At 52.6% G+C, this 23,230-nt stretch overlaps 2 protein-coding genes across 2 annotated transcripts; one reads left to right on the plus strand and one right to left on the minus strand.

Annotated features, from left to right (window-relative positions):
• The first annotated feature begins 8,088 nt into the window (after nucleotides 1-8,088).
• On the plus strand, nucleotides 8,089-11,223 carry LOC118356899 (histo-blood group ABO system transferase-like). Its single transcript, XM_035727088.1, has 2 exons — nucleotides 8,089-8,119; nucleotides 10,317-11,223. The coding sequence occupies exons 1-2, from the start codon at nucleotides 8,089-8,091 to the stop codon at nucleotides 11,075-11,077; spliced, it is 792 nt and encodes a 263-aa protein (XP_035582981.1). The 3' UTR covers nucleotides 11,078-11,223.
• Nucleotides 11,224-15,834: 4,611 nt separating this feature from the next.
• On the minus strand, nucleotides 15,835-17,546 carry LOC118356923 (skin secretory protein xP2-like). Its single transcript, XM_035727331.1, has 3 exons — nucleotides 17,359-17,546; nucleotides 16,920-17,118; nucleotides 15,835-16,658 (listed from the first exon to the last, which is right to left on the minus strand). The coding sequence occupies exons 1-3, from the start codon at nucleotides 17,491-17,493 to the stop codon at nucleotides 15,874-15,876; spliced, it is 1,119 nt and encodes a 372-aa protein (XP_035583224.1). The 5' UTR covers nucleotides 17,494-17,546; the 3' UTR covers nucleotides 15,835-15,873.
• Nucleotides 17,547-23,230: the final 5,684 nt, after the last annotated feature.

The following is a 23,230-nucleotide window of genomic DNA, read 5'->3' on the forward strand; positions in this document are numbered from 1 at the left end:
GAAGAGACGGTCCTTTCCCCATTGTATATTTTCTGCTGCTGTGTCATCAGTTAAGACCATATATGTGTGGGTCAGTTTCTGAGCTTTCCATTTTGTTCCATTGACCTGTGTGTCTGTTTTTATGCCAGTAGCATATTGTTTTGATGATTATAGCTTTGTAATCTAGCTTGAAATCCGGAAATGTGGTGACTGCAGCTTTCTTTCTCCTGATTACCTTGGGTATTTGGGGTGTTTTGTGATTCCATATGAATTTTAGAACTGTCTTCTATCTCTTTGAATAATGCGATTGGAATTCAGATAGGGATTTCATCACACCTGTAGACTGCTTTGGGTAATATGGACATGTTAACATGATTAACTCTTCCAGTTAATGAGTATGGCGTATGCTTCCATTTATTTTTTATTTTTTATTTTTATTTTTTTAAAAGATTTTATTTATTTATTTATTCATGAAACACACACACACACACACAGAGAGAGAGAGAGAGAGAGAGGCAGAGGGAGAAGCAGGCTCCCAAGGAGCAGGGAGCCCGACGCAGGACTCGATCCCAGGACCCTGGGATCATGACCTGAGCTGAAGGCAGATGCTTAACAGTCTGAGCCATCCAGGCGCCCATGCTTCCATTTATTTGTGTCATCTTCCATTTCCTTGACCCATACATCCCCCCACCACCCCAACACACATTTTCCTTTCTTTTCTACCATGTGTTCAGTGTACCAGGTCTTTCTCATTCTTCGTTACTTCTATTCCTAGATATTTTTTCTTGATGCAATTATAAATAGCATTGCTTTCTTAGTTTCTCTTTGTGGAAGTTCGTCATCAGGACAGAGAAATGCAACAAGTTATGGCACCTGGGTGGCTCCATCGGTGAGGTGTCTGCCTTCAGCTCAGGTCATGATTCTGGGGTCGTGGGATGGAGCCCGGCATCAGGCTCCCTGTTCAATATGGAGCCTGCTTCTCCCTCTCCCTCTGCAGCTCCCCCTGTTTGTGTGTCTCTCTCCGTTACATAAATAAATAAATAAAATCTTTTAAAAAAAGAAATGCAACAGGTCTCTGTATATGAGAGTAAAGCTGTATCGTGCAGCTTTACTGAATTTGTTTATTCTAATAGGTTTTCAGTGGAATCTTTAGGGATTTCTATATATAGTATCATGTCATCTGCAAATAGTGACAGTTTTCTTTTCCTAGTAGGATTTCATATCTTTCTTTTTTTTGTCTAAATGATTTGGCTAGGGCTTTCAATACTATGTTGAATGAAAGTGGGCATCTTTGTGTTGTTCTTGATCTCAGTGGAAAAGTTTTTAGCTTTTCACTCTTGAGTATGATGTCAGCTGTGGGCTTTTCATATAGGGCCTTTGTTGTGTTGAGGTATGTTCCCTCTATACCCAGATGGTTTAGCGTTTTTATAATAAATGCACATTGAGTGTTGTTAAATGTTCTTTCTGCATGTATTGTAACAATCATATGATTTTTATCTTTTATTTTGTTAAGATATGTATCCTCTTGTTTGATGTGCAAATCAAGGAATCATCCTTGCATCCCTGGAATAAATCTCATTTGATCGTGTTGTGTGATTCTCCTGATTTTTGTTGAATTCATTTTGCTGATAATTTGTTGAGGATTTTGCCATCTGTGTTCCTGAGGGATATTGGCCTTTCCTTTTCTTGTCGTGTCCTTGTCTTGTTCTGGTAGCAGGGTAATGCTGGCTTCTTAAAATGAGTTTGGACGTGTGTCTTCCTTTCCTATTTTTAAAGAGTTTGAGAAGGGTTGGTATTAATTCTTCTACTGTCTTGTTTAACTCCTCAGTGAAACTGTCTGGTCTTGGACATTTGTTTATAGGGTGGGAGGTTTTTGATTATCGAATCGATGTTTTTACTAGTGATCGGTCTGTTCAGGTAATTTTCTTTCACGGTTCAGTCTTTCTAGGCTGTTGGTAGGAACTAACCCATTTCTTCTAGGTCGTCCAATGTGTTGGCCTCCAATTGCTAATAGTACGCTCTTATGAGTCTTTTATTTTTGTGGTATTCATTGTAATGGCTCATCTTTGTTTCCTTTTTTCTAAAGTTTTTCACATTTTTTTGATTTAAATTAGCCAAGGTATACTACATCATTAGTTTTTAATATAATGTTCAATGGTTGACTAGTTGAGTATAACACCCAGTGTTCATTACCCAGGGCCCATCACGTGCCCTCTTTAATCTCCATCACCCAGTTTCCCCATCCCTCTACCCCCACCCCTTTCCGCAAACCTCAGGTTGTTTCCCGGAGTCCAGAGTCTCTCATGGTTTGTCTCCCTCTCTGATTTCTTGCCATTCAGTTTTCCTTTAATTCCCCTATTGTCCTCTGCACTGTTCTTTATGTTCCATATATGAGTAAAACCATATGATAATTGTGTTTCTCTGATTGACTTATTTCACCCAGCATAATCCCCTCCAGTTCCATCCATGTCGATGCAAATGGTGGGTATTCATCATTCTGATGGCTGAGTAATATTCCATTGTGTATATGAAGCACATCTTCTTTATCCATTCCTCTGTTGAAGGGCATCTCAGCTCCTTCCACAGTTTGGCTATTGTGGACATTACTGCTATGATCATTGGGGTGCAGGTTCCCCTTCTCTTCGCTACCTCTGTGTTTATGGGGTAAATACCCAGTAATGCAATTGCTGGGTCATAGGGTATCTCTATTTATAACGTCTTGAGGAAACTCTATACTGTTTTCCAGAGTGGCTGCACTAGCTTGCATTCCCGCCAACAGTGTAAGAGGGTTCCCTTTCTCCACATCCTTGCCAACATTTGTTGTTCCTTGTCTTGTTAATTTTAGTCATTCTAACTGGTGTAAGGTGGTATCTCATTGTGGTTTTGATTTGTATTTCCCTGATGACAAGTGATGTTGAAAATTTTTTCATGTGTCTGTTGGTTCTTTGTGTGTCTTCTTTGGAGAAGTGTCTGTTCATGTCTTCTCCCCATTTCTTGACTGGTTTATCTGTTTTTTGGGTGTTGAGTTTGAGAAGTTCTTTATAGATCTTGGATACCAGCCCTTTATCTGATATGTCATTTGCAAATATCTTCTCCCATTCCGTGGGTTGCCTCTTAGTTTGTAGACTATTTCCTTTGATTTGTAGAAGCTTTTTATCTTTTTTTTTTGAAGATTTTATTTATTTATTTATTTATTTATTTATTTATTTATTTATTTATTTGACAGAGAGAGACACAGCGAGAGAGGGAACACAAGCAGGGGGAGTGGGAGAAGGAGAAGCAGGCTTCTCACAGAGCAGGGAGCCCAATGTGGGGCTCGATGCGTGACTCGATCCCAGGACGCTGGGATCATGACCTGAGCCTAAGGCAGACGCTTAATGAGTGAGCCACCCAGGTGCCGCCAGAAGCTTTTTATGTTGATGAAGTCCCAAAGTCCATTTTTCCTTTTGTTTCCCTTGCCTTTAGAGATAGTGTCTTGTAAGAAATTGCTGTTCCAAGGTCGAAGAGGTTGCTGCCTGTGTTCTCCTCTATGATTTTGATGTGAGACAGGAATCAATCATCTTTCTTTCCTGATTGTGGTTGAGCCCTCTGTCTTTCTTGGTGAGTCTAGCTAAAAGTTTGTCAGTTTTGTTTATTTTTCCAAAAAGGGCAGCTCTTATTTTCATTGATCTTTTGTGTTTTTAGTTTCCACTGGATTTATTTCCACATTCCTTTTTGTTATTTCCTTATGTCTACTAATTTGGGGCTTTGCTTGGTAGTTTTTCTACTTCTTTTTCCCATGTAAAATTAGGTTGTTTATTGGAGAGCTTTCTTGTGGATTGACGAAGACATGAATTTGTATGAACTTCCCCCTTAGAGTTACTTTTGCTGCATCCCATACGTTTTTGTAGGTTCTCTTTTTCGTCTGTCTCAAGGTACTTTTAAAATTTCTTTTGATTTCTTCTTTGACTGTTGGTTGTTCAGTAGCAGTGTGTGGCGGGAGCTACTGTTTGGTTTCCATAACTGACGGGGGTCTGGTGATTGTGATTCCTAGCAGCCGCATGGGGAGAGGAGGGCGGTGTGGTGCCCACTTTCTAGGGTTGTGGTCAGGACTAGTCTGGACACCACTGAAGTCAGCCACGCCTGGCACAGAAGGCACCCAGTCACTGTAGCTATGGGCACTGTGCCCATGGCACTTCCTTGTGGGCCAGCTCCCATGCTGCCGCCTCCTACTTTTCATCATCTTCATGGTCATGAACCTCTGCTCTTGCCCCATGGCCTCTGGGGTATGGCCCTCCTTCCATCTGGCCCTCCTCCCTGGTGCCCTGTGCAACCCAATGCCAGGGTAGCCTTCTCGAGAGGCAGCCCTGTCAGTCCCCTGATGGAACACCTCCATGGATCCCCTGTGAGGCAAGGACGATGCCCTGCCCTGGAAGGGGGCTGCAGGTCTCCAATCAGGAGAACCACGTCTCCCTCTTCAGCCTGGCCTGCCCTCCCCTCAGTCTTCCTCAGGGAAGCTCTCTCCACTCTCTGAGCCAACAGCTCTGAACTTAAAAACCAATATTGTTTTATATTTCTCAATGCCTTAGTTCATCCATGGGATATGTTTCCAACCTGTTAGTGGGTTTTCAGCAGTCCCGAGGGCTGTCTGCTCAAAGAGGGGATGATCTGGGAGGGGCAGTCTTCCCTCCCACCTCCCTCAGCATGAGTCCCTGAGCCCTGGAGCCAGCTATCCCACTGAGAGTTGAGGGACCCGAGCGAGCCCATCCTGAGCCCAGGCTCTGTGTCCGCTGTGTAGACTGATGTGCGCCGGGAGCGTTGGGTAGCTGGCACGGGCCGGGGGCAAGCAGTTTCTCCTTCTCATTCCTCCCCCCTCTCCCTCATAGAGGTAGCTCAGAGCAGTCTCCAAGTCTTGACCTGTGCCTCCTGCCTTCAGTTGGTGATCTTGGTGGTTTCCCATTACTTCTGCCTCCCATATCGGCTCCCGTGGCAGTTCCTGGTTCAGGGGAGGGGTCATACCCTTGCCTGTACTCGGTCCTCTTCCTGTCCCGTACCGAACTCTCGCACCTTTGCATCTTCCATGTATGGGCTTGGAAGCAAGCCCATCCACAGGGAACCTATTTGCCCCATGGATCCAGGTAATGACCATTAAATTAGAGATCCAGGATACGTCACAAACCTGCTCTGAAACCTGTCCCACACTCTGTGACCATCTCACACTACAACAGAAAGTGTAATAGCTTCCTGGACTGGGAAGTGGCATCTGTCTCTACTTAAACTCTTGAATGCATAGGTGCCGAGCCTGGACAGAAAGGGACCATGGCTCCCTTGGGTTAGGATTAACAGGTAAAGGATAAGAACTCTGTGAAATTTGAATTCGAGGCATAGAGTGAATAATTATTGTAGAGTAAATAGTCCCAAGTAGGGTTTATGAACATTGTGTAGCAAAAGCTTTTTCAAAGAGGTTCCTGAAAGAAAAATCTTTTGAAAATTTAATTCCAGTAGAGTTAACATGTAGTGCTATCTTAGTTTCAGGTGTACGATAGAGTGATTCAGTAATTCTGTATATTACTCAGTGCCCATCAAGAAAAGTGTACTCTTAATCCCCTTCACCCGTTTCAGTCATCCCTCCATCCACCTCCCCTCTGGTCACCATCAGTTGTTTATTGTTAAGAGTCTGCATTTTGGTTTGTCTCTTTTCTCCTTTATTTATTTATGTTTGTTTTTTAAATTCCACATAAGAGTGACATCATATGGTATTTGTCTTTCTCTGACGGACTGATTTCACTTAGGATAACACCCTCTAGCTCCATCCATGTGGCTGCAAATGGCAAGATTTCATTCTTTTTTTATGGATGAGAAGTATTACACTGTGTGTGTGTATGTGTGTGTGTGTGTGTATACACATCTATCATCTCATTTATCAGTTTATCAACAGTTTATCATTTATCAGTTTATCAACAGTATTCCACTGTGTGTGTGTGTGTATACACTCATCTATCATCTCATTTATCAGTTTATCAACAGTATTCCACTGTGTGTGTGTGTATACACACATCTATCATCTCATTTATCAGTTTGTCAACAGTTTATCATTTATCAGTTTATCAACAGACACTTAGTTCCTTCCATATTGTGATATTGTAAGTAATGTTGCAAGAAGCACAGGGGTGCATGCATCCTTTTGAGTTATCATTTTCATATTCGTTGGGTAAACACCCAGTAGTGTGATTGCTGGATTGTAGAGTAGTTCTAGATTTAATTTTTTGAGGAACCTCCATCCTGGTTTTCCACGGCGGCTGCAACAGTTTGCATTCGCACCCACAGTGCACGAGGGTTCCCCTTTCTCCACATCCTTCCGACACCTGTTGTTTCTTGTGCTGCTGCTGTTAGCCATTCTGACATTGTGAGGTAATATCTCATTGTAGTTTTGATTTGCATTTGCCTGACGATGGGTGATGATGAGCATCTTTTCATGTGACTGTTGGCCATCTGTAGTTCTTCTGTGGAGAAATGTCTGTTCATGTCTTCTGCCTATTGTTTAACTGGATTATTTGTTTTTTGGATGTTGAGTTGTATCAGTTCTATACATTTTGGGCACTGTCCCTTTATTACATATGATGTTTGCAAATATCTTCTCCCATTCGGTAGGTTGTCTTTTTATTATTATTTTCATTGTTCTTGTGCTGTGTGGAAACTTTTTATTTGGATGTAGTCCCAGTAGCTTATTTTTGCTTTTGTCTCCTTTGCCTCAGGAGACACGTCTAGAAAAATGTTGGTGTGGTCTATGTCAGAGAAGTTAGTGTTTGCGCCCTCTTGTAGGATTTTTATGGTTTCAGGACTCACATTTAGGTCTTGAAACTATTTTGAGTTTGTGTGTATGGTGTAAGAAAGCGGTCTAATTCCATTCTTCTGTGCATAGGTGTCCAGTTTTCCCAACACCATTTGTTGTAGAGACTGTCCTTTGTCTTTTCGATATTCTTGCCTGCCTTTTGGGTTTATGTCTGAGCTTCTGTCCTGCTCCCTTGGTCACTGTGTCTATTTTTGTGCCAGTACCATACTGTTAGGATGACTACAGCTTGTAGTATAATTTGAAATCTGGAATTGTGACTCTTCCAGCTTTGTTTTTTTCTCAACATTGCATTGTCCGTTCATTATCTTTTGTGGTTTCATATAAAATGTTAGGATTGTTGGAGTTTTTTTTTAAGTTTAAATTCAGTGAGCCAACTTGCAGTACATCATTAGTTTCAGTTGTGCTGTTCAATAAGTTAACAGTTGTGTATAACACCCATTGCTCGTTGCATCACGTGCCATCCTTCATGCCTGTCACCCAGTTATTGCACCCCCCACCCCCCCCACCTCCCCTCCAGCAACCCTCCTTCTGTTGCTAGAGTTAAGAGTCCCTCATGGTTTTTCTTCCTCTCTGATGATTTTCCATTGAGCTATTTCTCCCTTCCTGTATGGTCCTCTGTGCTGTTTCTTTTATTTCCCATATGAGTGAAACCATATGACAGTTGTCTTTCTCTGATAGATTTACTTCACTCAGCATAGTACCGTCCAGTTGCATCCAGGTCGATGGGATGGTAAGTATTCATCCTTTCTGATGGCTGGATGATATTCCATTGTATGTATGTAACACATCTCCTTATGCATTCATCTGTCTGTGCACATCTGGGCTCTTTCCACAGTTTGGCTATAGTGGACGTTGCTGCTGTGAACATTGCAGGGCAGGTGCCCCTTCTTTTCACTATAGATATGTATCTTTTGGGGAAATACCCAGTAGTGCAATTGGTGGGTCATAGGGTATCTCGATTTTTAATTTCTTGAGGAACGTCAATGTCGTTTTCCGGAGTTGCTGTACCAGTTTGCATTCCCACCAACAGTGTAAGAGGGTTCCCCTTCCTCCACACCCCACCAACATTTGTTGTTTCCTGTGTTGTTAATTTTAGCCATTCCGCCTGGCATGTTGGGGTACCGTATTGTGGTTTAGATTTGTATTTCCCTGAAGCCAAGTGATATGGAGCACTATACAAGTGTTAGTCAGTTGTATGTCATCCTTGGAGAAATGTCTGTCCATGTTTTCATCCATGTGTATATCTGAGGTTGGGTTAAGGTCCTGAAGCTTGGAAGATGCGATCGGCCAGAAGGGTGATCTTCACAGGTGAGCCTGGGTGAGGGGCGAGGGGTGAGGGGTTCAGGCTAGGGTGAGGGGATTTGGGCTAAGGGTTGGGGTTCAGGCTAGGGCTTAGTGCTTAGGGGTTAGGGGTTAGGGTTAGGGTTTGGGGTGGGGCTAGGGCTAGGGCTTAGGGCTTAGAGGTTAGGGTTAGGGTTTGGGTTCGGGTTGGGAGTTCGGGTTCAGGGTTTGAGTTAGGGTTTTGGATTTAGGGGTTCGAGTTCAGGTTCGCATTCAGGGTTCAGGTTCGGGTTCAGCATTTGGGGTTTGAGTTCTGGGTTCAGGTTTAGGGTTTAGGGGTTTGAGTTCAGATTTGGGTTCGGGGTTATGGACCTGGGGTAGGGGTTCGGGTTAGGGTTTGGGTTCGGGTTGGGATTGGGGTTGGGGTTTAGGGTTTAGGGTATGGGTTAGGGTATGGGTTTGGGTACGGGTTAGGGTATGGGTTAGGGTTAGGATACGGGTTAGGGTTAGGGTATGGGTTAGGGTTAGGGTACGGGTTTGGGTACAGGTACGGGTTAGGGTTAGGGTATGCGTTAGGGTTAGGGTACAGGTTAGGGTATGGGTTAGGGTTAGGGTACAGGTTAGGGTTATGGTATGGGTTAGGGTTTGGGTACGGGTTAGGGTTAGGGTACAGGTTAGGGGTTAGGGTTAGGGTATGGGTTAGGGTTAGGGTATGTGTTAGGGTGCAGGTTAGGGTTAGGGTATGTGTTAGGGTACGGGTTAGGGTACGGGTCATGTTAGGGTTAGGGATTAGGGTCTCCCTGTCCTCTGCTGCACAGAACCCATTCTCCTCTGGTAACTAGAGTGATATTTTCGGAACATAACCTTTGGGCCTCTTTGTGGTCTGCTCCCCTCCTGCCCGACCTCCCCAGCCTCACCTCTTCCACCACGGCCCCCCCTTCTGTGGGCCACCCAAGTGTGTGGTCGTCCACATGTGCCCTGGGCCTGACTACAGGCCTTTCCTTTTGCTGTGCCCCCTGTCAGGATCCCTCTTCTATCCCCCTGCTTCATATTGGGCTTGTTGCCCCATTGGCTGGGTCTGGACTTGCCCTCTGGTGACCTGACTTATGTCTGCTGGTTGAGTGTGCCTATCCCCTATTTAAATGTAATGCCCGCCTTCCCTGTGTGAGCAATTTACTAACCTGCCGGGGAGGGGGCAGGCACAGGGAAGTAGCCTTAGCGCCTATGCAAAAAAATCAGTCTCAGAGGGGCTCACCACACTTGCTGATAATGGGGGAGCTGCTGTCCTCACAGGGGGGAGCAGGTAGTACCCTTAAAGGGGGACCAGCCATGGGACGTGGTTGGATAAGACTTTGAACCCTTTGGGGCTGGGGAGATGTAGACCTGGACCTGGAAGCTTACACCCTTGGATTCGAGCCTGGGGCCTAAGCAAGCCCCCTCTTCTTCCTGGTGTCGTCTTTTGCCTTCCCTGTCCACGGGCTGGACCTGATTCCTGATGTGGCAGAGTTTGAGGGTGACCCCTCCTAGGAATACCAGTGGCTTACTGAGCACCTTGTCAGCAGGATGCCCAGCAGCCTTCCAGGGAGGACCCTACAGGAAGTGGAGACAGGTCTGTGGGGGCCAGCGGCAGCCCACTCAAAGCAAAGTGGGACAGGTGTCCGGCCCTGCTGATTCTACCCACTCTGTAAGACATAGAAATGAGGGCTGTGCCCAAAGGTGCTTCCCTCCTGGAAGGTGGGGATGGGATCTGCAGGGGGGGGGGGGCAGTGGAGGGCACCTGCAGGGTTTGCCCAGGAGCTCAGCACAGGGGGAGTGTTCCTGGCTCCAGCATGCTGACTGTGGGGCTGCATGGGTTTCCAGCCTCCGAAGCCTCAGGCTCCCCTTTGGAAGACGGGGTGCTGATGGCCCCCATCTCTGGGAACAGACATTAGGGAGGCCCTGCTGGCAGATTCCCTCAGGAAGGTCAGGAGGTGGCTGTTGCTTAAAGCAGCCCAGGGCCCACCCCCTTGAAGAAGGTGCACATGTCCATGGCCCCCAACTCTGGGGTCCTGCTGCCAGCCTCTGGCTGTGACCCTCTTCCTGCCCTGTCCACTGCCCCTGTGGATACGTGGTCTTCCTGGAGCTATTCCTGCAGACAGCAGAGAAGCACCTCATGGTGGGGCACGGGGTCAACTACTAGGTTTTCACCAATCAGCCGGCTGCCGGGCCCCGTGTGCCCCTCCAGGGAGGCCGGAGGGTGGTGGTCCTCATGGTGGACACAGGGTCACTTACTATGTCTTCACCGACCAGCTGGTTGCTGTGCCCCGTGGGCCACTCTGGGAGGGCCGGAGGGTGGTGGTCGTCGAGGTCCGCGGCGTCCTGCTCTGGCAGGATGTGTCCATGTGGCACATAGCGATGATCAGCCGCTTCTGTGAGCAGCGCTTCCTCTGTGACGTGGAAGACCTGGTGTGCGTGGATGTGGATGCGGGAATGAAGTTCTGGGACCATGTGGGCATGGAGATCCTGCCTCCCCTCTTTGGCACCCCACACCCCGGTTTCTCCTGGGCAGCCCACGAGGACTTCAGCTACGCGTGCTGGCCACAGTCCCAGACCCACATCCCCAGGGACCAGGGCAACTTTTACTACATGGGGGCCTTTTTTGGGGGATTGGTGGTGGAGGTTCCCCGACTGACCTCGGCCTGTCACCAGGCGATGGTGGTCAACTGGGCCAGTGGGATTGAGGCCTCGTGGCCCGATGAGAGCCACCTGAACAGGTACCTGCTGGACCACAGGCCCACCAAGGTGCTGTCCCCGGAGGACCTGTGGGACCCACGGCTGCTGGGCTGGCCCCCCATCATTCCCTGGGTCATGAAGAAGCTGAGATCCATGGCTGTGCCCAAGAATCACCAGGACATCTGGAAGTCACGAGGGGCTGCCCCCGTCTCCATCAGGGGGTGCTGCCTTGAGCGGAGCTGTCAGAGCAGATTCCTACTTCTGTCCCCTTGAGGGAAACTGTGGAGCCCAGCACTGCTTGCACGGGCACGCCAACGCCCCAGGCACCCCTGTGCACAGGAGGCCTGCCTGGGGGCACACGTTCCTCTCTTTGTGGTCACTACATTTTGATCATTTCGGGGTCATTTGCAACTGTGAACGGCTCCAGTTTTATGTCGGATGTTTTTCTGTGTCAATGCTGAGCAACCATCTTTAAAAAGAACACTTGAGGGAAAAATTTTTCTCCATGGTTCTAAACAGACATCTCCTGTTGGGGCTGGGAGCAGTCCTGTAGCATCCATGGAGCCAGAACAGGTGCTGGCCGGGTCTTCCCTCCCAGTCCTTACACCTCACCGCAGCCATGGGGCTTCAGGGTCAGGGTGCGCCGAGCCACCTCTCAGACCCCCCAGTGCCCTCACTACCAGAGGCCTTGGCCGTGGCCACTAGCTCGGCCTCCAGGAGCGTGGAGCCCTCTGGGCTATATAAGGTTCCTGCTTTGGTTTTAAATGGCTATTTCTGGCTGGTTGTTTGTGAAATGTGGGCACTCGCTCCGTCTGGATGCGCGTCCCCTTGGGATTCCTCAGTGCCCACCAGTGGGTTTGCACTTGTGCACTTTCTCTGGACCAGCTGCCTGCACTGTGTCTTAGCAAGCACTTACTGAGCTCAGTCACCCAACAAGGGGCAGAGCGTGAGAGCGAGAACTAAGATACAGGCTCCCTGCTCCTGGGCCCTCCAGGGATTTGCGACAGCCCCGACGTCCTGACTCACTTCTTTTGTATTGTGGTATAATGGACATACAGTTGATACCATGAAGCGCGTTTCAGTGTCAATAAGTATATTTCCTGTTCTGCACTGGCTACCTCTGTCCATCGCCACAATGTTTTCATCATCCCCAACTGAACCTCTACCCACGAGACCCTAACCCCCCATTCCCTTTCCCCAGCCCTGGCACCCAGCAGCTCCTTCCACCTCTGTGATGGGAGTGCTCTCCATCCCTCACAAGTGGGGTCCTCCAGTGTCGGTCCTTTAGGGACTGGCTTATTTCACATGGCATAATGGCCTCAAGGTCTGTCCCTGTGAGCCTGAACCTGACCCCGCTTTTCCCCCAAAAGTGTGGCTCAGCCCTCTCCTGTCTGAGCTCCTCAGTCCCCTCTGTTCCCCTCACCTTCCTCCTCAGCCTGAAGATGATCCCAGCCAGTCTGCAGCTCTGAAGACCTGTTCAGTCCGGATGCCAGGCACATACCCCAGGGGCCTCGGGCCTCACCTATGCCCCATCTGTCCACGTCAGGTGCCTGCCCCCCTCCCCCAGCTGACCACCTGCACCTCCCACAGGTGTCCCCATCTCAGGAGAGGGAAACACCAAGTCCAGACCCTTGGAGTCCTCTGGGACTTCTTGCTTGCTACCAACTTTCCCAGTAGTGAAGTGGCTACTGGAGGACATTCAATGTCCAAAACATTTAAAGGCATACGTGAGTCTCTGCTGCCTAAGGCAATGGATAACAGTTGGGGCAAATAGAAACCAGGCAGAATCACCGGAAGAAAGGCTGAGGAATGAGGAGCTTTAGGGAAGAAGGGTCTGGAAGCTCTGACTGCCCCTACCTGACCTTCAGATGCTCCTCAGTTACTCCTGTGCCTCTGGTATCTTCCTGGAACCCTGACATGGCTGTTTTCAGACAGCTCGTCCAGCAGCACCCTCAGTTTCTGGGAGGTGTATTTGCTGGAATCCACAGTGTGTCCTGCTGCCCCACCGGGATCGCTTTTTGAAGGTGCATCGTCCGGGCCATCTGAGGAGCCAAGACTGTGGGTCTGTGACCTGGAGGGATTCTGAGCAGAGCTGGTGGGATGGGAGGGCTGCAAGGCCCAGAGGCAGGTTTCCAGAAAGCCGACTGGGGTCCCCGGCATCCTACCGTTTTTGAATCAAAGCCCTGAGATCTTTAAAATGCCAGCAATGTTACAGCATGGGCCAGAAAAGCAAATGTCCCTGTGCACCCAACCCCACCTAAACTATTGGCCATTTCTTGTCACTTGAGCTGAGGTCAAAGGATTGGGAGTTGGGGCTTGAGGAGGGTCCTGGGCCAGACTTTGTATTTGGGGGACAAAGGCCATCCAGACAAGCTTGTGCTGAGCCTGAGGAGGGGGTCTGTGTGGAGACCCCAGCTGCAGGCACTGCTGTCCACAGATGCCCCCTCAGCCTGCCCCAGTGCACCTGCTGCTGGGGGAGAGCCTATCCCCTCCTCTCTGCCTGAGGGCTCTCTCCTGCACCAGGTGCCTCCTCCCCTGCCGGCCACTGCCATCCTGCACCCCGGGAGGGTGGCTACCCCGAGTTCCTCCAGCTGCTGGGGAAGCACCTGCCCCCTCCTCTCTGCCTGAGGGTTCTCTCCTGCATCAGGTGCACCTCCTCTCCTGCCAGTCACTGTCAGCCTAGAGCCTCGGAGGGTGGCTACCCTGACACCCTCCAGCCCTGGGGACAGAGCTGCTGTGGGTGAGATGCGGTCTCCCAGCAGGTCTGAGCACCAGGCCCACATAGTGCTCACTCTCCTCCTGCAGGCTCACTGTGCCACATCCTCCCTCAGTCTCCCTGGGCCCAAGTCTTCCTCTGCTCGCGGACCATCCTTGACCCCGGCTCCACACGCTGGGACTGGGAGCAGGTCGTCTGGACCTTCTGGACTCTCGCTTCCATGCCCGTGACATGGGTAGAGTCCGGCCTCACAGACTGCTCAGAGGAGACCCAGCACAGGAAGATGCAGGCCACTGCAAGAGAGATGCCAAGTGACCCCAGAGGGAGCACACAGTCCTTGCAAAAAGCACTGGGCTCACGGGACCCAGCGTGGGATGTGGGCATCAGGCCAGGGGGCACAGGGAGTCCTGGTGGGGGTGGCCCTGGCGGGGAGGCCACGGAAGGGTCCCAGAAGAGGCAGGAGACAAGGAAGACGACAGGATAGAGCTTCCCAAGGAGGTTGATGGAAGGATCAGAGAATCGCAGAGACCCTTGGGAAAACTCAGAGGCCCTGGAGATGTTGGCTGAAACGTGTCATTTGGTCAGAAAAGTTGGGTCACAACACCCCAGTCGACACTGGATGATTTACTCTTTGTTGGTTCTAGGAATCAGTAGGTACCTGCCATTAGAACTCACATCGCATGAAGTCTAGGATATACTTACTTTTCATCACTTTTCAGGACTAGATTTTTCTAGAGGAAGTGCTAAGCATGGGTCTCTCCATTCTTTGTGCAACTGGCCGGTGTTTTCAGGAGCAGATTCCTGGTGCTCATCACCAGTGCTAGCCCTGAGGACTGCCCCCGTCGCCTCCCACAGTGGACGTGACCATGTGGGTTGGGGGGTGCTCACTGATGAAGCCCCAGTGCTCAGTACACAGCAGGGACCCCAGATCCTCTGCTGAATGAGGGAGGAAAGAGGGAGGGAGGGAGGGAGGGGGGGGGTGGGGCGGGGTGGAGGTGGGGAATGAATGAGGGAGAGAATGAATGAGGGAGGGAGTAAAACCACAGAAGCTGGGTCCATAAATCAGGAGTCCTTATTTGGGGTGAAGTCCGAGGGCATCACAGCCCGGGCCCTGGATGGTGGCTCAGGGCACGTCCATCTGTCCTCCCAGTGCTGACCTTCCTTCTGCTTGGACCCGCTGTCATCCTGGATCCTCTCCCCCTCCTCCTCAAACAATTCCCAATGTTCCCAGGGGCAGGGTGGCAGGAGGGGTGGGTCTCAGGAGGGGCTTCCCGGATCCTGTGCCCCGGATGACACCGGGACAGTAGCTGTAGGGCATTCTATCATGAGGACGGGGACCGTGGATCCCATCCATCTCCTTGGGCATTAGTGCTGTTCCATTCCCTGCTCTCTCCAGCACCGCTGTGATGAACACTCCTGACAATAGGTGTGTGAAAAACCGAGCCAGAGTTTCCGGGGCTGAGTCCGAGGCTGAGGGTGGGTGCACCTGTGGCCTGGGGTGGGTGCTGCTCACTGTTCTCCCAGACAGGGGTGCCCGTCACCCTTCTCTCCAGGGGACCTCTACTTCCTCATGTTCTCCCCAGGGCTGCTGGTCCCCAGACCAGACACCTGCCAGTCTGAGGGTGACCAGCGCTGCCTCCATAGGGTTTCCTTTGCCGGAGTCCTTCCCCAGGAGCTCCCGCATCTCTGACCCATATTCCCTGCGTGCCTATCCTTCCGCCTTGGACTTGCATGTGTTTGGTCTCCGTCCCTGTGGAACCCAGTGACTTGGAGCGTGGTTTGGACCAGAGTCAGGTGAAACCTTTCTCTGGCCTTGGGTTGTGAGCAATGCTTTTGCCCTTTGTGGTGTGTCTTCCAGCTTTCTGCATTTCCCTGGTTTCTGTGTGGGTCTCAGGAGGAACCAGCCCTGTCCTGTCTGGGGTCAGGCTGTGGTGTCCCAGCAGGACCAGGGGTCTCGGCCCCGAGATTGTGCCCATAATTCCTAAAGTGGCCTCTTTGATTACATCTGATGTGTCATCTAGCGGGGATTTCAATATCAAATAAGGGAAATTTTATGACAAATGAACACAGAAGAAAACAAGTCCCCTTTGAAAATAGGGGGGCAGACACAAAGGCCCCTATTGCGTGATTCCACTTACAGAAACATCAGGAATAGGTAAAGGAACAGAGAGAGAAAGCAGCTTAGGGGTTGCCGGGGTCTGGGCTGGAGGAGAAATGGGCAGGGAGGGCTTCTGGTTTGGGGACTCCTTTGGGGAATGAGACATTCTGCAGCAATATTCTGGGGTGTGGTGGCACAGCGTTGGGCATGTACTTAATGCTCAAGACGTGTTCAATTGAAAACAAGTAATTTTATTTAAAACAAATAATAAACAGTATATAGGACATGGAAGGATAAAATAACAGTTAATATGTACCAGAGAGAAAGAACACAGGGGGAGGGGATGAAACAATCGGGTGGGGTCTCGGGTTCCGGGGATGGAACTAAGGGTGATTGTACAAGGAGCTCTCCCTGCAGGGCTGTGGGCTCTGGATGTGGCTGTGGGAGCCCTGCAGGAGCAGGAGTAGGGGCAGGGCTCAGGATAGGGGCAGGGACAGGGGCAGGGGCAAGGGGAGGGACAGGGTCAGCAGTAGTGGCAGGTGCAGGATCCAGGGCAGGAGCAGGGACAGGATCTGGGTCAGGGGGAGGAACAGGACCACTGGCAGGGGCAGGGGAAGGGGCAGTGGCTCTGGCAGGAGTACGGACAGGGGCAGGAGCAAGGGTAGGATCTGGGTCAGGGACAGTGGCTCTGGCAGGGGCAGGAGCAGGAACAGGGGCAGGGGCAGGAACAAGAGCACAGGCAGGGGCAGGGGCTGGGGCAGGGGCAGAGGCAGGGGTAAGGGAAGGGGCAGGAGCCAGGTCAGGATCTAGGTCCGAGGCAGGGGCAGGGGCTGGGGTGGGGGAAGGGGGAGTGGCAGGAACTGTAGCAGGGGCAGGGGCAGGGGCTGGGGCAGGAGCAGGTGCCAGTTCTTCCTGGACAGCGCCAGGCTCTCCGTGGGCAGGTGCCGGGTCACCTGCCGGCTCCTGGTCTCCTCCTGAAGTCACTGCAGGCACCAGCCCTCCCTCCAGATCGGGCTCTAGCTCCTCAGGTGGTGGAGCAGCTGTGAGAGGAGAAAAGCTCACCCATATGCCTGCTCTCCGTGGGCCTTTGCAGAGAGAGAGCCCAGCCCAGGGTCTCCCAGAGAAGCCACAGCCGGGAAGGAACCTTCACGGGGACGTCTCCCCAACTGCAGTCCACCCGCTGTGTGCTCTGTGCCCAGTCGTTGCTCGTGGCCCCACACCAGCCTCTGGGAGCTCCTCCCTTGTGGGGCCGCACCGACCCGTCCCCACACACCACAAACACCCAGCCCCACCCTTCTCACCCTCGGCCTCGGCCTCCATGGGCTCCGGCTCCTGGACCACTGTCCAGTGGACGACCACCTGGGACGGTGGTCCGCGTGGTGTCGGAGGTCTTGCCTCGCAATCCCCAGCACCTGTTTCTTGGGATGCCTTTGGGGTCACCCCCTCTGTCAGGGAGGAGGGCACGTCCGCCAGCTGCCTCTCCGTGTCCTCCGTGGCCTTCTGCAAAGACAGGGACCGGTAGCCGGCCCCAAGGCATCACAGCCCTGCCCGGCCATCCGCACTGTCCTCCTGCCCAGTCCCCACCCCCATGACCCCTCTTTACACACACACTCACATACACACGCACACACACATGTGCACACTCACACACACACACACACACAGGGAGGGCACCTGGGGCTACACAGGTCATCAGAGCAAGTGGGGCTGGGTGGCCGGCTCTGGGCCTCCTGCTGTCACCTTTCTGTCCTTCCGACCAAATGGCCAGAGGCGGTGGGGAGTCCTGACATGAAATCCCCAGCGGGGGACAGCGTCCTCAAGGCGCGCCTTCTTCCACCTGCAGCCTCGGGACCTTGGCAGGCAACACGTGAACATTTTGCCATTAAGATCTCCAATGAAATGAGCTGGGCAGGGGGCTGTCTGTGGAATGTGGGTGCCTGGTTACCGGGGTTCCAAATTCTGTTGGGCTCTGTTGTCAGGGAAGTGAGGTCACCACTGCCTGGGGTCCCCTTACCCAACTTCCTCCTCACACAAGAGCCCCCCGAGGGGCCCCCTCCCCCGCTGCGGAATGCTCACCCTCCCCCCATGCCCCATCCATACAGTGACACCCTCACAGCCCACCCACAGCCCCCGGGAGGCCTGGGTGCAGCTGGTGTCTCTGCTGTGATGGCACAGAGCTGGGTTCAGACCTGGTTCCTGTGCGTGCCCAGAGCTATGACCCTGGACAGACCCCGTGCCTCTCAGGGCCTCCCCAGGCTCCCCATCTGCACATCGGGGTATTCTGGCTTCTAGTTCTAGGGATGCCATCAGGGGTAGGACCTCTACACATGTTCCGTGCCTGCTATCACAGGAGGCTGGTGCATACTTGGCAATGCAAGGATGAGCCAGGGGCTGGGCTTGGCATGGGCACACAGCTCAGAGGGGCTTGAATCTGCGCTGGGGTCCAGGCAAAGCCACCCCCCTCCTGCCTGTGTCCCAGCCCCCGTGGGAAGGTAGGAATGAACTGATTCTGACCTTGTCCCCTGGTGACGCAGACTTCCAGGGGCTCCCATTAGGGTTAGTCTCAGGTCCCAGGGCCTCGTCTGTGCCCGTGTGCTGGGCAGTCCCCACAGTGGCCCCTAATACCCCTGAATCCTGGTCACACATCCCTGTGGAATCCCCTCCCCTCCAGGGTGGATGGCCTATGTGACGGCGCTCTCCGGAATAGAATGGCACAAAATGCCGGGATGTCATTTCCAAGCTGGTGGAGGAAAGTCTGTGACTTCTCCTGGTTCCCTCTGTCCTGTGTTCATTCTCTGTCTCCTTCTCTGTCTCTGTGTCTGTGTCTCTCCCAGGAGCAGGATCTGTGGGTTCCATGGGCGATGTGAGAAACCTCAGCAGCCTCCCTTGTCCCCGTTTCCCTCTCCGGTCCCGGTGCTCCAGTCCTTCCTAAGGCCTCCTCACCCTGACCAGAGCAGTGATTCTGGATCCTCTTCCACATGGGGACCCTGAGGCTGCAACAAGGAGGGCCCTGACCTTGGTCTCCAGACTGGTGGCCCTGTGCTCTGCCCCGTTCTGCGTAGCCAGGTCCTCAGCCCCCCAAGCCCCGAGTCTGTCCTCTGCTGAGAAGGACCTCGAGGGAGTACAAAGCATTTTCCAGCACTGGGAGCAGAGTGGGTCAGGGATGGAGATCCAAGGCCAACAGGCTCTTCTACAAGCCTGTGGGACCCTTGGGACACTGCATCTCTGCAGCCCAAGTGACAGCAGAGGAAGCTGAGGCCTTTTGGGCTATAGCCCTCTGGACTTGGGGGTGGGTATCTCTTCCTACTCCCAAGTGCCCAGGGTGGTGGTGGTCACCGGAACCCAGACCCTGTCTTTTCCCAGTGCCCTGGCAACCCCCTGGGGCCCTTGGGGACCCCTGACCATCAGCCTGGCCTGTCTCCCCTCCCCATGCTCTGGATCTGGGTCCTTGCCGGGAGTCCTGATGCCTTGCCCCATGGCCCAGCTGTCTCCAACCTCTTTCTTCTTTCCCCCTTGTCACCCACCTCGCTCCCAGGGTGTCCTCCCCTTCTGACCCCCAGCTGGGCAGTCAGAGTGGTGCGTGTGTGGGTGGGTTTGCAGGTGCACATGCCTCTACATGCCTGGGGATGCCAAGGTCATGTCCCCACATGGGACATGGTGGGTAGCTCTCCCCGAGGATCTGAGGGGCTCTCACCCCCAAAGCGACCCTCATGGGAGGGTTGGGGCTGGCCCAGGACTGGAGAGCAGCCCTGCTCCTTGGGCTCTGCACCCCTCATTTGTCTTGGGCCAGTCCCTGCCTCTCTTGACCCAGGTTCCCAACTGTCCCTGAGGGTTGGACATGGGAAGGCTTGAACGTGGCCAGTCCTCCAGGGGTAGGTGGGGGACAGGTGCACCAGCCACCCAGGCCTCCCCACCGAGAGGGCCAGACAGGTGTGTGATGGCCAGGTGTGCAAAGGGGACCTGCACGCAGCACCTGTATGGTGAACCAGCCCTGCAGCGGATGTACATGAGACCCATGGCTCTGCACCTGACCGGTCCCCCACATTTCCTCACCACAGCCAACTGCTCTGTGGCCCCAAAGTCCGCTGGGCCCTGCAATCACACCCACCCTGGGCGGCAGGCCTTAGGGTGCAAGGCCAGGTGGGTAGGACACCTGGGGATGCACAGGTCATTGAATACCCCCCACCCAGCTGGCCTGGAATGCAGACTCCCTCTCAGGGTCCAGCTAAGTGCAGGGCTGGGCCAGAGGACCTGGAGGCATCAGTGGAGGCCGACTCAGGACAGGGAGAAGATCAGTCTGCCCCTTCCCCTTCTCCTCTCCCCCTTCTGCCTTGTCTTCCTGGCAGGATCCGGGACAGAGGTCCAACCTGTCCCTGGCTGCAGCCCTGGCTGGAGTCAGAGGGGCGGGAAGGAGGCCGGGGTGGAGGGGCCCACCAGCAGGATGCCCGAGTGGGAAGGGGGTCGTTACTGTAATGAGGGGCCCCATGGGCATTCAGGGATTTCAGCCCTTTTTAGACATGAGCCGTGGCCCCAGGACTCGGCCCCTGCCCCATCCTTCACTCTCCACAAGGCCCTGCATCCTCCCCAGCCCAGTCCTGGTACACAGCCAGTCCTCCCTCCGGCCCCAGGAAATCCAGGGGCTCCGGGAGCTGCAAAATCATTACAAGCTGGAACCGAGCCGTCCCTATGGGGCCGGGTTCCGGGTCCTGCAGCCCCACAGTGAGGAGAGCTGAGGCCAGGCAGGAGCGGGGAGAAGGCAGAGTGGACTCTCCCTGGGGGCCATGGATCCTTGGTCAGTGCAGGCCCTGTTGTGTGCTGGCCCCTCGGGCACCCAGATTCCAGCTCCTGGTCAGGCTCCGGGAGGGAGACCAGAGTGTGGCTCCTGCTAGCTCAGATGTGTCACTCTGTCCTGTAGCTACAGCCTGTCCCACCAGCTGGACTCCCCCTCCTAGTTGGCCAGCTCACCTTCAAGGTCAAGAACAGGCCATTATGAAGGTCAGGGGCCAGTGCGTGTCTGGTCAGGCAGGCGAGGGCTCACTTTCTACTCAGGGAGTCTCTGGCTGGTCTAGCAGGGGCTCCGGAGGCCTGCTTTCCAGCTTCTCTGCTGACCAGCTCTGGGACTGGAGCCATTTACCTCCCCTCTCTGGGCCTCGCTCTCCTCCTCTGTGCAATGGGGTGATGCTGAATGATCCCTCCCATGGCAGGAACATGTGGAGTGCTGGTGATCGACGTAAGCTGGGCACAGAGCCTGGATTGCAGAGTGCAGAGGGGGATGGTGATCGGTGTGGGCAGTGAGCACTCCTTCCCCCAAAAGCAATTCAGCTCTTCCATGCAGCCGCCAGGCCCCTGGCTGGGAGCCCAGAAGCAGTGGCCGACCACACTCCTGACACCAGGCCCCTGCGTGTGGCTCTTCCTCAGCACTGGGACACGGTGGGGACCCCGGGACATGGGGCCAGCTTCTCTCTCTGAGGGAAGGAGAACAAAGAAGACTTTCCTTGGGGTCCCCCAAGGCCACGTAAGAAGGGAAGAGGCTGCCCCCAAACAGTACATTGAAATTCTGCTTCTGTTAGAACCTGAGCATTGGAGTTTGGTTATTTCACTTGCTGGGCTGACGAGACACACTTGCTCTCCATGACTCCTCCTCAGATGAAGAGCTCTTGCAGGTCCCGGGAGTCCTGGACCTGGGGAGGGGAGAGGGGCCAGTCCCCTCCCTGGCTCCTGCAGGAGACCTGTCCTCCCAAAGACAGGATGGTTTCGGGTCGTGATCCTGGGCCAGGGTTGGAGACAGCTCCTCACTGCTCCTGACTCTGGGGCTGAGGGGGCCTTTCTCAGGCATAGCAATGCCCACGGAAGGCAGGGGCTTCAGAAAGAACGCACTCCTGGACCTGGTCCCGCCCCAGGACGGTGGCTGCCTTCCTCAGCTCTGGAGGAAGAGGGATATCCTCTGCTTCTTTGGCTGTGGTCCTCTGACCCATGAGCAAGCCCTGAAAAGTCTCTAGTCCTCCTCTGGAAGTGCACCAGCCCTGAGTGGGCCAGTCACTGTCCACACACGAAGACGGACAACGTTTTGAGGAAGTGCGGGAGGTGATCCTGTGCAAATGGCCTGTGGGTCGGTGGGGCTGGCTGCTTCACTGCCCTCCAGCGGACCCCCTTTCCCTGGATAGGCATCCTCCTGGAGTCTGGTCTTTGCCCTTGGAGGTCCCTTCCTGCTGGTTTCAGAACCAAGGGAGAGACTGTGGTGTGGCTTGGAAGGCTCCGCCCCAGCCTCCTCCCTTTTGCACACATCACTGCTCCCCAAGAAGCAGGGGCTGTTGCTCCCGCATGCCCCGCACAAGGCTGGTTTAAGGCACTCATTCACTCCAAGTCCCAGCTGCTCTGGCTCCGTCACATACATCATGGGCAGAGCTGCCTGGCTGGGCGAGGAGTCCGGGAGAGCTCTCCTTTCCCGGGATCAGGGTTCACACTCCTGGCCAGAGAAAGAAGTCCCATCTGTCCTCTGCTAGAGAAAGTGAATTCCTGGGCCGGGTTGCCCTCAGGTACCTGAGGACATTGGGGTCCCCTGCAGGTCCCCTGGAAAGAACGGTGTTGGGCACCCCAGGCCTGGAAAACAGTGAGCAGCACCCATCCCAGGCCGCAGGTGCACCCATCACCTGGCAGTGCTTGGCCTCAGACTCCCCCCCGGAAACTCTGGCCGGTTTTTCACAGATGTGTTTTCAGGAGTGTTCAGCACAGCGGTGGTGGAGAGAGAAGGAATGCACCAGTACTAATGCCCAAGGAGATGGATGGTGGCTCAGTCCGTTAAGCCGCCGACTCTTGATTTTGGCTCAGGATGTGATCTCATGGTGTGGGATCGAGCCCCACGTAGGGTCTGTGTTCAGGGCAGCGCGGGCTCACGATTCTCTCTTCCACCTCCTGTGTCTACTACCGCTGTCGTGCCATGCTCTCTCTCTAAAATAAATTATTAAAATCTTTAAAAAAATGGAATCATACAGAATGTACTTTTAAAAATGGTAAAAAATCTATCATAAGATCTCACTGATATGAGGAATTCTTAATCTCAGGAAACCAACTGAGGGTTGCTGGAGTGGGGGTGGGGTGGGAGGGATGGGGTGGCTGCGTGATAGACATTGGGGAGGGTATGTGCTACGGTGAGCGCTGTGAATCGTGTAAGACAGTTGAATCACAGACCTGTACCTCTGAAACAAATAATAGAATATATGTTAAGAAAAAAGAAGATAGTAGGAAGGGAAAAATGATGTAATGTATGGTGATTAACATAACATAATAAAAAAAGGAAAAAAATTGTAAAAAATCATAACATTGATTTTGCCATTTTAAACATTTTCAGTATAAAGTCCGGTAGTGTGAAGTCTATTTACACTGCTGTGATACATATCTTTAGAACATTCCATTTCCAAATCTGAAATTCTGTACTCATTATTATTTGTTTTTCATGTAGAAAGCATATTTATTTATTTATTTATTTAATTAATTACGTTCAGTTAGCCAACATATAGTACATCTTTGGTTTTTTATGTAGTGTTCAATGACTCATTATTTGCATATAACCCAGTGCTCATCACAACATGTGCTCTCCTTAATACCCATCACC

The sequence above is a fragment of the Zalophus californianus genome, chromosome 4 (genome assembly GCF_009762305.2).
Source record: "Zalophus californianus isolate mZalCal1 chromosome 4, mZalCal1.pri.v2, whole genome shotgun sequence".
Lineage (NCBI taxonomy): Eukaryota > Metazoa > Chordata > Mammalia > Carnivora > Otariidae > Zalophus > Zalophus californianus.

Coding starts and splice junctions, on each gene's coding strand:
- LOC118356899 (XM_035727088.1), top strand. CDS start 8,089: ATGCGATCGGCCAGAAGGGTGATCTTCACAG. Junction 8,120..10,316: donor CAGAAGGGTGATCTTCACAG/GTGAGCCTGGGT, acceptor GTGCCCCTCCAG/GGAGGCCGGAGGGTGGTGGT.
- LOC118356923 (XM_035727331.1), bottom strand. CDS start 17,493: ATGTTCACGTGTTGCCTGCCAAGGTCCCGAGGCTGCAGGTGGAAGAAG. Junction 17,119..17,358: donor TTGGTCGGAAGGACAGAAAG/GTGACAGCAGGA, acceptor CTGTCTTTGCAG/AAGGCCACGGAGGACACGGA. Junction 16,659..16,919: donor CATGGAGGCCGAGGCCGAGG/GTGAGAAGGGTG, acceptor CTCCTCTCACAG/CTGCTCCACCACCTGAGGAG.